Source organism: Tachypleus tridentatus, chromosome 13, assembly GCF_004210375.1.
Source record: "Tachypleus tridentatus isolate NWPU-2018 chromosome 13, ASM421037v1, whole genome shotgun sequence".
NCBI lineage: Eukaryota > Metazoa > Arthropoda > Merostomata > Xiphosura > Limulidae > Tachypleus > Tachypleus tridentatus.
In genome coordinates this window covers 44,341,652-44,354,746 of record NC_134837.1, presented here as the reverse complement: position 1 = coordinate 44,354,746, position 13,095 = coordinate 44,341,652, and the positions used below count along the sequence as shown (strand labels likewise).

Here is a 13,095-nt window from a genome sequence, read left to right as displayed (position 1 = left end):
CATGCACATATTTCATGAAATAATATAAGTTGTGGTTATGAATGTATGTTCTTTCACATAGGAATTTCTTTCATGAAACATCTGAATGCTGTATGATTTGTTTGTAGCTATGCACAAGACCACACAATGGGCTATAAGTGCTGTGCCCACTATAGATATACGACCTTTAACATTATAAATTCTGTAGACATACTGTTGAGCCACTGGGAATCATACTATGTGATAACGTGTGTTTTCTTATAACAAAGCCATATCCAGCTATCTGCTAAGTCCACCAAAGGGAATCAAACCCCTGATTTTAGCACTGTAAATCTATAGACTTACTGCTGTACCAGGGAAAACTATGTGATAATAAAACATTTTTCTTAATCATGCTTTGCAGAAGTGTAAACAGCACAAAACAGAGATATCATGCACCCTTTATTTGGAATTAACTGACTGTAAATGTTTTACTTGATATGGAAGGCAGGCTTAATTGCCAATTTCAAATAAAAAATTTAACTTAGTTCTTTATTAATGTGGGAGAGAAAATTATTCAGTTAAACAATTGGAATGACATAAGACTGCTGTTGTCATTCTCAAGCAATAAAACAAACTACGTCCTCTATATTATACGAAAAAGGAAAAACTTTTATGGGAAAACTTTTTTTTAATTCAAAGTTGAAAATGTAATTCATTAACTTTGGCTGCTTTTTATTTTAAAAAATCATAGTTCACACTACTTTATTCACAAATGCAGTAAGTGTTATTCACATATTGGATCACATATTTTCAAACTTTTAAGAATTCATGTTCTTTTTTATTTAAATTCAAATATAATTTGGCAAGAAACAGCTTACATTTTAAAATGGTTAGAATAAATAACTGAAGATGAAAACAGTGTGTACTGAAAGCCTGGGTTTACCATCTGATAAAGATGTCCTTGCTCATTATTTGAAGTTTTACCCTCTACTTATTTAAATTTTAGGTAACAGTAACTATAGGATTTTGTAATTTTAAATGTGGTAAGCAAACACTTTGTTCACATTTAGATTTCAAGAGATCACTTAGTCTCATATATATCTGGCAAAAAAAAACCCAACAAATTATAAATCTGTTTTAGTCTTGAAGATGATACACTATTCTTTGCTTTTCATTCAATGGTTTTAAATTAGTCACTACTGAATACAAAACTACAAGTGCATTAATTTGTACCTGCATAGAGCTTTCAACTTATTCAGTATGCTTGGGTTGTATGACAGCTGTTGCATAATTTAATGCAATAAAGTTTTATGAGTAGCAGTGACTCAAACTTTGGCACTATCTCAATGTACAACCAAAAGAAGGCCGGCCGCCTGGTCAACCAAGTTAAGTATTTTGTCAAGTCAGTGTTGCTAACGTGTAATAATACTAATTGATAGCTTTGGTGTTGTAAACTGGTACAGATTTTTTCTGTTCAATATCTTCCAGGGCAACAAGTATTTCTCTTTTTTTTTTTTTTTTGCAACTTTCAAGTATTTTGTTATGTTAGCACTTGGAGTTTCAATTCAAAGTAAACAGCGTTGACTCAGGTTACATACATACTTACATATGTGCCTCAAGTAACTTAGCTCATATTTTCATGCCATGGCATGAAATGATTAAATACGCCTTACGATCAAATTTCGGCAGTGTAATTTACATTTTCCTCTAACTGCACATCCTATTTGAACACCCAACGCATAAGGCGTATTGTATCCCATACAGGAAGTGTCGTAACGATAATCATCCGGTCTTAGTTCTTCAGTGAACTACACGGGAGCAGCACTAGCACAATGTTTTATTGCACAGAGTAAGAGCGATGTTTTTGTTACAACGTCAGCTGCTGAACGACGGCTTTAGTTGATGGGTGCTAACTTAACGTTCAGTTTTTGCTTGTATGGGCAATACTTTGTTATCTGACATGTTTTACTTAAATAATCGTGATGTGAACGGACATGATATTTTAAGTAAATACCAAAACTTCAATTGGCATAAAGTAATTTTGCTTGTGAACACATCTAATCTCATTGGTTGGTTTGTTGACAACCTTGGCACAGTATTGTGATTTGACGTTCGACTGAGGTGTGAGAACTATTGAAAGAGCTTAACAGCAGAATACAAATTATAGATTTTGGTGAAGAAGTGAATAATATATTCTACTAATCTGAAATTTAACTATCACCTGGACTAAGGAATAGTGAAAAGCGAAACTAGATGCGATGTTTTTGAAGAAATCATGTCAGGTGGCAGCATTGTTATTATGCTTTTGGGCACTAAATACAGGTATGAATAAGACTAAAAGTAGTTCTTTGGTGTTTCGAGGTTTTATTTCACATAAGTTTATGCCTACACTTACTCATTTTGTGTTTGCAATATCCGTAAAAGAAATTGTTTGGAAAAAACAACAACAAAAAAAAACAACAACGTTATTTTCAGACTTTTGAATAAAGAGTGTAGGTAACTATTTCAACATAAAACTGGTTGATGCATTTAAACAGGGTAATTCTTGGAAATTACAACCAATTGTCATGTTTCGTACTTAAGTATCAAGGTCAAAAGTTTATTATACTACACCGTTTGAGGTCTTGACAAACTTAGCGGTTTGTGGTAATTAATGGTTTTGTTTTGTTTATCAAATAGGTTAACAAGAATTATTACGTGTATCTGAGACAAATGTTACAAGAGCCATGTACTGCTGTTAAAACCCTTTGTACTAATGATCTCAAATTACATTTTGTCTTTGAATATATTTGCAAGATAAATCAGTGTTTGACATGCGGAATTCTTGAATTATCCAAGAATAAAATAATTGATTCTCACAAATCTATTATATGGAGGTAATTCTTGAAATTTGATGGAATTTTATTTACTGTAAAACAATGAATCATGTTTCGTAAATTGTTTTTTTTTTAATTTAAAGTATAAATATTTAACTGACTTTTATTCAAATATTAATCAAGCCTTCTTTATGTCATTATTTTCAAGATGTTATTTTCTAATATATCCAATATTTAAAACTAATAATTAAAAATTACACAGTCTTACATTTGCATTTTCCTCAGATAATTTTAAAATACAATATTTGGAATTTAAAGCATCTGTTTTCTTTCTACGTCAACAAATCAATGTAAAAATTGACAATTATTCAGTGAAGCTAGATATCTACTGATAAAGTATGTTAACAAAATCTACAATGACAAAGGAAACCGTAAAAACAGAAACCTTGTTAAATAAATTAAAATTTTGCACTTCTTTACAATTTCCGTTTTTTTCTTCCAAAATGGAAGGATATGTTTGTGTTCGTAGATAGATAGATTATTATTATTATTATTAGACAGAAATAATTTAAAATACAGAGCAAAGTCTGCTTCAAAATTATTTGACACGTAGTGCTTCTTATCGAAATTGCTTTCTTTTCAAAGTAATTTTTGAGAGAACTAGTATGTGCACGTACACACACACACACACACACACACAAATGGACAGATATTAGCATCTTAAATCCATTAGGGAATGCAAAGCACACATTGTTTGTAAACATATAACATAATGTACGCTTACGATTTTAGGTTATGCATAATCTTTCATTGCTTCAAAGAGAATGTTGGATTAACGATAAATTGGTTGTCGCTGACGGTGTGTGAACTATTCCCTTGCAACATTTATAAAGTTATGATTAATGAGAAATGTCGTGCAGCCATGAAAATTGAACAAGTTATAAATGTGAATATGATAAACTTAAGTTTAATGAATGTAAGCAAACTAAAAGTTAAGTAAATCATCTACGAATCAAATATGAACTGTGATGAAAGTTTGTAGTTTGAAAAAAATGGTAATGTATGCACTTCTAACTTTCTTGTTAGTACAAAAAAATCTTTGGGAAATATAACTTTAAGTATTATTTTATTCTTTTAATTTAATATTGTATTATGGAGTTTAAATTGCTAGCTAAGTAAAGTATGCCTATTTTAATTCTGATAAATTTTATAAGAGTGTAGATTCAAAACAATATAAATTATTTCTAAACAAGTATTGCTCTAGTCTCGATATTTATTCCAAACTGCTAAAGAAGCTGAGTGATAAAATAATGGTGGTCACATTTCATCATTGAGCAGATCATCATTGTATTTGAGTATCTTGGGGATACGAGCTTGCCAATCGATTAAAATTAAGTGGTAATATCATATGTGATGATTAAATTTTTGTAACCAAGACTTTGAAACTTCTTGAACTGAAATAAAAAACTTCTAAAACAACTCTATAAGAAATTCATATAAGAAATTACTACTTCTTCATTCACACATACAAGCTTATAAACGTATTATAAGTACAGTAGTATCTATAGTGAGAATGGAGTGGATACACAATACATACAATAGAAACTATTTACTCATATACACCTTTAAAACAAAGTAATTATTATTACATGGTATTTGAAAGACACCCTTAGATGATAAACAAATCCTATACAAAATTATATTTCATAAAACCACTTAAAGTCAGCAGTGCAGATATAAAAATTCACAAAATCACAGATTTCTCACTGTCAGTGACTGACCGAAACCTTTGAACGCTTCTACGTGTTTAACAAACATACTTGCCATAGTTATAAGTGCATCAAATAGTGTTAGCGTAGAATAATTAATTTATCAACCTTTAATATATGCACACAACTCGCATCACCCAAATGACGTTGCACACTAAAGTGTCATTCCATGTACAGCACACATGCACTCTCAGAATGTGTATACACATACACACACACACACACCATAAATGAAGAGAATGCATACCACACATCATTATTTCTACGCATCATGATATTATGGTACATAACCACACTGATGATATGCATACGAGATGTCAACACAAATGAATGAATGATACACAAGATCATGTCGCTTTGTTTGATAAAAAAAAATGCACAAACAGGTGGACAAAATACTTTTAAAGATTAAACGTGTAGAAATGAAGACACCAAAAAGTGAGGAAACAAGGAGGGAATGGATATGGTGTAATAACACTTCCTCTGTACAACCCTTTGTGGGGGCACATCCAAGGTTAGGATTAAATAATAGATTGAATAGTTCAAAAAAACATCGTCAAATCGAATTGCCTCTTACCGTCTTCTCTTGTCTCTCATAAGTTTCATTTAATCACAATCCATTGCAGCTTCTAAAATTCGAATGTTAAACAAATGATGATTTAGCTGTTATAAAAAGTTAAGATTTTGTGTATGTTAATCTGGTTGTTCTTGTGTGGAAATAACATACAAGCTTCTTAATAAAAAGTTCCGCTATTCTAGTAAATATTAACATTACTACAAATTATTTATCATATGGTGATGTAATATTATGGATATTGTCCAATAAGATGATACTGTTACTGTCATAGACTGCTGACTTATTAATTCGTAAAACATGTTCGTTAGGTATTAATAGATGTAATAAATTATTTGTTTGTTTCGAATATTAGGCTAAAGCTACGCAAGGGCTATTAACTAATCATCTTTAATTTGGTAGTCAACAGCAATCATTGTTAACTTTTGAGTTATTCTTATAAATAGTGTAATTTAACCAGAATCTTTATTTAAAAAAATCCACAATCCCAAAGTCGAGCACAATTAGGTTTTTGGCAATAACTGGGCACGAACAATAGGAAAGTTCAATTGCTTTATTTGAATAAAAAAACGTCATACAATCTCGCCACTGTTGTATATTGGCTTTCCTCATCTTTTAACCAATTATATTTAACCCGAAAATGAAACAATGGCTTGAAGTGGTTTTAGGTATAAACCGGGATTAATCTGAAGTGTCGTATCATATTATATTGCAGCCTTCCAGTAGTTCAGCGGTAAGTTTGCAGACTTATGTTGCTAAAAATCGTATTTTCATACCAGTGGTAAACAGAACACAGATAATCTATTGAGTAGCATTGTGCTTAATAACAACTAATCAACCCAAGTTATATTGCAACAAAGGTCTATTTTCTTGTTGTTGTAAAATTAAAAACTCGGTAGAACCATATAACAATCAGATGGGCCAAATAAAATTCCTGACTGATTTTATGATCCTGACTATATTAGGTTTTCAATTACAAACAAAATAACGTAATTTCTGCAGATTTGTGATGTTTGGTTGAGACGAACCTTAAGAATATAACTTTTTAGTTCTTTACAGTAATCACTATATTTGGGCTTTGCTGCAAAACTTTTGAGTCAGTAAATTAGGTTTCATTATAAAAATCTCTAAAAAAGTTAGATATAAATCCCTACTGTTATTTGTTTTCTAAAGCGAAATATGGTAAACTTTCATTTAACTTATCTGTTACGACACATCAAACAAACGCTTGAAAAATTCGTATAAACGGCAAAATTTATTTTATGGTGAATGTTGTTTGAATTAAACAATATTTAACACGTAAAAAAACAGCAACAACAACAAAACACAACAAGAACATTGTTACATATACCATGTCTGTCTTTTTTAACCTAATTTAGTATAAAGTGCATACATTAATATCTTTCCTTTTCAAATCAAGTTTACATTACTTTACCAGTGGGCTGTGTAGTAAACGTCACGTCTTCTAGTTTAATGTAGAGGAGGTACACTTATTCAGGTCTTTGCTATTAATTACTTAAAGTAATTATACATGCATTTACGTATAGAATCGTACTTAGACATTAAGGCATTTGCAGTATTTCCAATTTATTAACGTGATTTCTTTTTGTGTTTCACTTATTATGTTAGAAAACTGATGCTCATTTACGCGAACTTTTTAGTTTTATGAGCAACTTTGATGTAGCATGAATAATAAGCATTTTATTCTACACCATAATTCTAATTAAACGTGAAACATAAAAGAGATTACCGAATTCTTGTCAAAGCAAAATATCTTTATGAAACATTTTTAAGAAGATCGGTCTCAGTTTAATACCTTAGCTCTGTATTTTTATTGGTCATAAAACCACATTTCTTAATGCACTGTATTTCAGTTGTGTTTATGTGCTGTAAAATATATTGTTTCCTCTCATAAGACTGAAAAATAGTCCCTACACAAAATATCAAAATTCTCCATTAAAAAACAAGTTATAAGGTTAAAGCTTTTTCACAGGTTCTGAGTATCAATATCTACGTATAATTTTAACATCCATTTGTACAAGAAGTTCGTATTTGGTAATCCACATTGTCATTTTACGCTCTGTAGTAGATTAAAGCAATTATAGTAATCATGGGCAAACAACGGAAACTATGCCAGGAAAAGTCCATTACAGCCCTTTTCAAGGAACTTTAATTTAAAACTAATTAAAACACAAAAGGATGCCATTCAACCGTATAATTCTCACTCCAAGTTTACTTACCTGTAACATTTGCTGTCATTCCATAGATTAACATCTGGAGGTCAGAAAAATAAGCTAGGATAGTTTAAAGTATAGTAAGGTTCAAATTTTGTAGTGAACATTTCTCATAAGATTATGTAAAATGACTCAATAATGGAAGTAAAGTTATCACTCCAGCTATAGTATCAACACTTTGTAATGATTATACTGTCATTATCCTGGGGAGAATTGAATTATTTGTTTGCAGAATTTCGCGTAAAGCTATCACAGGGTTAACTGCCCTAGTCTTTTCTAATTTACAAGTGAAATGCTAGACGGAAGGAAGCTAGTTGTCATCATCCATCGTCTTTTCTTAAGCCAATCTTTTATCAACGAATAGTGAGATTGACCGATACATTGTAATATCACCATGGCTGTTTGAGCGAGTTCGTTTGGTGATAGGATTCGAACTACATATTTCGAGCCAAGCGCCATAACCGCTAGGACACACCAAACCTTTATAGAGGGACAACCTGTGTAAGCGATTTTACTTTTTATATTTCAGAAATATGTATTTTTGATATTGTTGTACATAATGTCTCAATGATGATTTGATATAAAAGCGATTTATATAATTGATACAAAGTATTTGTTTGTTTTGTCGAATTTCGCACAAAGTTATTCGAGGGCTACCTATGCAGGCTGTCCCTAATTTTGAAGTGATAGACCAGAAGAAAAACCTTGTTTGTTTTGAATTTAACACAAAGCTATTCGAGGGTTATCTGCGCTAGACGTCCCTAATTTAGCAATGTAAGACTAGAGGGAATGCAGCTGGTCATCAATACCCGCCACTAACTCTTGGGATATATTTTACCAGTGAATAGCAGAATCAATCTTAATATTGTAACGGCCTCACTACTTAAAGGGTGAGCATGTTTGGTGACAAGATTCGAACTAGCTACTCGCATATTATCGAAAATGTCCAATGAAACTGCCAGTCACACATTTGGTTGTATATATGATTTTAGTCTGTAAACATTTTTTAGAACTGTTCTAGATGAGAATGAAGGGTTGAACAACCTCCGAAAATTGTAATATTTTAATTTTACGAGATAAAATAACAAACCCCATACTTCAATTGGAATCGCTCCAACAGAATTGGTAGTGTTATTGGTCATAACTTGCAAGGTTTACTTCCAGGAATGAACATGAATTTCATGATTTTCGCATTTCTCTTCAGTAGTATCATAATGACTTATTCGCATATAATACATGTTAGCATGCTAGATATGTGAGAAATATTTTTATTCCCAGCAGAGAAAAGTACTTATCAGACATTTTAGAAAAAAAACAACCCAGCAAGATTATTAGAGTTCGACATTAAAAGTTTGTTCTAATATTATGAACCAAGTCAAGCTAAACTGTATTATGTTTTAAAACCAGCGCGAATTTTTTGTAAAATATCAAATTAGGCTTTACTCTTCTGTGAGTATTATAAAGACTAAAAGCGTAGTTTGCACTTTTACGAGTATAGGGTTTTATGACATTGTATTTTAAATTTAAAATACGAGTAAAGAAAAAAGAACATCAGAATATCCTAATGAACTCAAAATTATTCAGAACCTTAATAGAACCTATGTTCAGTTAAAAGGATAATGTTGCTAGGTTTATGGATCTCTGGGCATTATGTTTGGTTTCACGGAAAATAATGCTGCGAAAAAAGTGATAATTATATTACAATATTTCGTAATATCCATATGCCTGTTTCTTAATTACATACAATTCTGTACTCACATTATTTAAATATACATGAAATTATTAAGACAAATTTATCAAGTTTGTTTCTCGGAAGAAGCAAATGTAGGTTTAAAGAAATGCATTTGTCTGACTTTATGGTCCTTGCTTGAGATAACCAAACAATTAATTGTATATGCGCGCGTTATCGTGAAATTAGATACATTAAATTCTTTGTTTTGTTATATATATTGAAGATTGATTCCTAAGCATTATCATTTCCTTAAATACTAATTTAATTATAATTATGACAACGCAAAGAATGACAATCAGAAATAATATGTTTTTTCTTAAGTCGTATTTTGGTAGTGATTTTAATTTGTTGGTTAAATGTTTTTACGGACGTCTTTTGCCATTTTTGTTTGTGCCGGGATGACTTTCCTGCTCTATTCCGAGTTATCCATAAAAGTTTAAACCAACTAGCGTTAATCTATTAAGAATAAGTTTGATTTAGAACCTTAGAAAAACTCTCCGTGTGCTAATACCTCAGAGGTAAAAATTTGATAAGGTAAGTTTAGACATTTCAAGTAACATATTTATAGTTTCTGCTGCAAAAACATGATATCGCAGAATATAAATAACGGGATTCATTAACAGACATTTGGCAGATTTTTAATCGCAATGAGACACAAAATATGAATATTTTAAATCCCTAATTTTGTTTTTAACATACTGTTTAGAAATGTTAAACATTTTTTGTTCCTTCTCGCAATATGTCTTTTTGTTTAAAAAAATTATCTTAAAATCTATTTATGTGTGTCTTCTATGAAAAATATTTATATATTGAGAAATATATATGTTTTGCCGAATCTTCTAGTTTAAATTCACAATAATTCAAGCATTCCTCATTATGTGCTCAAGAAGTGTAACGTTGTGTTTAAAAAAATGTGTTTTAAAATAACTACAAATGCATAGAACAAGATAATTTAAGAATTATAGTTTTTTCTAATTCAGAAAAATAAAACCCGACCTGTATACCCAGTAAACTGCCACTGCGCTTTTAGTAGTTGCATAAAGTACTTCATGTCTATTCTTGTAGTATATATTAAAAATGATACCTATTGGTACGTCACTCTTCTGAATGTTTTTTTTTGGTGCAAAATACATTTACTAATGGACTTTATTTTGTTATCACAAAGTGTATAAAGACATTTTTATATACGTTTTACGTGAATGAAAAGAAATGAACATTGTTAGGTTCACTATTCCATTTGTAAAGGATGGTACTACAATTTAATAATACCATTAGCAAGTGGTGCAGATATGGTTTAAAATCTACGATTACTGGCTTTAATTAGAAAAAAAAAAGCTTACTCCTGTTTATATTTCCGACGAAATTATTAAATAAAAAATTTTTAACAAGAGTTAATTGATGTATATGAATATATAATCCTTTGGCAAAGTCGATTATTACTGATAACTGGAAATTTCAACCCAAACGGCACTTTATAAAAAGACCAGATCAGCGCACGCTGCTTACTTAGCTAATTGTGTTGCTTTATTCATTTGATATGGATAGTGGCGGCTATTAACCTTGATAAAAATCTGAATGTTTTGTTATTTTGGTTAAAAGAACTAAACATTTCTCCTTAAACGTGAGCTCGAAGTGAAATTATATTAGTAACTCCTGCATTAATCTGTTTCTATGTAAAACAAATACCCTTGACCTGTAAACTATTTCTACGTAAAACAAATTACCCTTCTATAGATATTGCCTATGTATAGAGAATATCAAATTTAAATAGAGGTGATCTTGGTTCGAATTCATGTTAAGGGGTCAGCGGATTTAAAGAGTTATATTTAACTCATCAGTTTTGTATATTTCGATTTTTTTTTTTAAATTCTATAACTTTCATTCTTATTTTTGAGGAACTTTTATTAGAAGTATATGACATGCTTAATGAATGGTTATTTAAGAAGAGAAGAGTTTCATTTGTGAAATTATTTCCTATGATGTTCAACGTTGGCGCTTAAATATAGTATACGTATGAGTTTATATAATTTTTTTTTCCAAAATGATTTACTGCCGAACATAGAATTTTCCTTTCTAAATTCCTGTATTAAATGTCTTGCAGCATAACGCAAAAGTTTACCACACTTTTAAAAACATGCTTGGTTTTTAAGTCACCTTATAAGTACGAAACAAAAATTTGTTTTAATGTATACAATTACCCTTAGTTACTTAATTTTCTTTTTTACGACAATATGTGTTTTTCCTAACCTTAACAGGAAAACTACTTTGCATATAATAAAGCAAAGTCGCATTCATCAGAGTTCAAGAGGACTTTGTGAAATATCTAGATAAAAAAACCAAAAAACTTTAAATTATATTATGCTGTTGTTATTGGTAATAAAAACAGCTTACAGACTAACCAAAAAAGCAATTCCTTTCCAGTACAGGTGATTTACAGTTATGCATACCACTTACTCAGAAACACGAAGGGATAACACAGAACAATATTTCATAATCGTAAATTAATATACTGTATAGCAACAAGAAACGAAACTTTAATGCACCGTGTAAAGCAAATGAATCACAAACACTACTGATGCATTGAAATGCGTATTCGCTTTTCCTTTGTAACTTGTTTTATGATAACGTTTTTGTATTAATTAATTCAACATCTAGTTGACATTGCTCCTTGTTCGTGACTTCTCTAAGTGTCTCACTATGTATTTCTACAGTAATATCCATTACAGTGCATACACACACATATATGTATTATATCAACGTGTTAGAAGCTATATTTATATATATTAGTGCATATATTTTATCCCAAAAGAGTAGGATTTATATAATTTCTTATTTTTCCGCGAAACTAGTTATTCTACACCCATTAATTTCAATAATATAACACATGAAATAACCTACGCTCATTATTTATGCATTTATTTTCAGTAAGCCAAACGTGAATTTTAATAAAACAAAGCTTAAAAAAAACAAAAAACATAATCCTCTGTTTGTTGAGACTTCCTTAACGTACATAAATTTTCTATGTATGATAAATCACGCATGGTAATATTAGCATAATAATATACAATAGAGTGTGAATATGGTGAAAAATGAACCACCTGAAGAGAATTAAAATTTCGTTTTCTTTCAAGGAAATACTTTCATTGAGCTCAAGGAAAATAGAATATTACGTAAGAGAAGAACATTCGGGTTAAGTTTGTTTGTGTGTTTCCTGAATTTCGCGCAAAGCTACACGAGGGCTATCTGCACTAGCCGTCACTAATATAGTAGTGCAATACTAGAGGAAAGGCAGCTAGTCATTACCACCTACTGCCAACTCTTGGACTATTTTACCAACGAATAGTGAGATTGATCGTTACCTTATAACGTTCCCGCGGCTGAAAGAGCGGACATATTTAGTGTATTATAGCGACCCTTAGATTACGAGTTGAGCGCCCTAACCATCTGGCCATGCCGGGTCTTAGAATTACGTATTAAGCCCTCCTCTTTGTGGCACAGCGGTATGTCTGCGGACTTGCACTGCTTAAAACTGAGTTTAGATACTCGTGGGGGGGGGGGAGTACAGATAGCCCATTGTGTAGTTTTGTGCTTAATTCCAAAACAATCAGTTACGTATTAAGATCTGCGATATAATTAAGCTTAGGCGAAAATATGTTATTGTATAGAGCATGAGGTAAGAATAACATCCAAAGAAATGTCTGAGAAATACCTGAGAAGTTAGAATCGTTATTTCTCACAATTGGAGGTGAAAACATTTTCTAAATGATGTATACTCAAAAATATGTTCAATAAGAATATTCCGCGCTTCAAGTCTTAAGTCAGAACTACTACTACTAAAACTTGTTAAGTTGTAATTTTTATAAAATAAAATGTCAATGTAACTGGCTGATTAATATAAAATTGAGATCAGTTTGTTTGTTTCTCAGTAGCTGTGTGGACTACACACTGCCCCCTCACAGTGGCACAGTGGTATGTCTACGGACCTATACTGTTAGAAACCATGTTTCTA

General features: G+C 31.0%; 1 protein-coding gene across 3 annotated transcripts in view; it reads left to right on the top strand.

The window, feature by feature from the left end:
• The first annotated feature begins 1,748 nt into the window (after nt 1-1,748).
• Nucleotides 1,749-13,095, top strand: part of LOC143237668 (protein turtle-like) — a 254,760-nt gene continuing 243,413 nt past the window's right edge. The window contains exon 1 of one of the 3 annotated variants that reach the window (XM_076477173.1): nt 1,749-2,283. In XM_076477173.1, the coding sequence (XP_076333288.1) occupies nt 2,220-2,283 (64 nt within the window). In that variant the 5' untranslated portion in view covers nt 1,749-2,219. The remainder of the gene's footprint in view (nt 2,284-13,095) is intronic. The other 2 variants (XM_076477171.1, XM_076477172.1) reach the window with 2 other exon arrangements.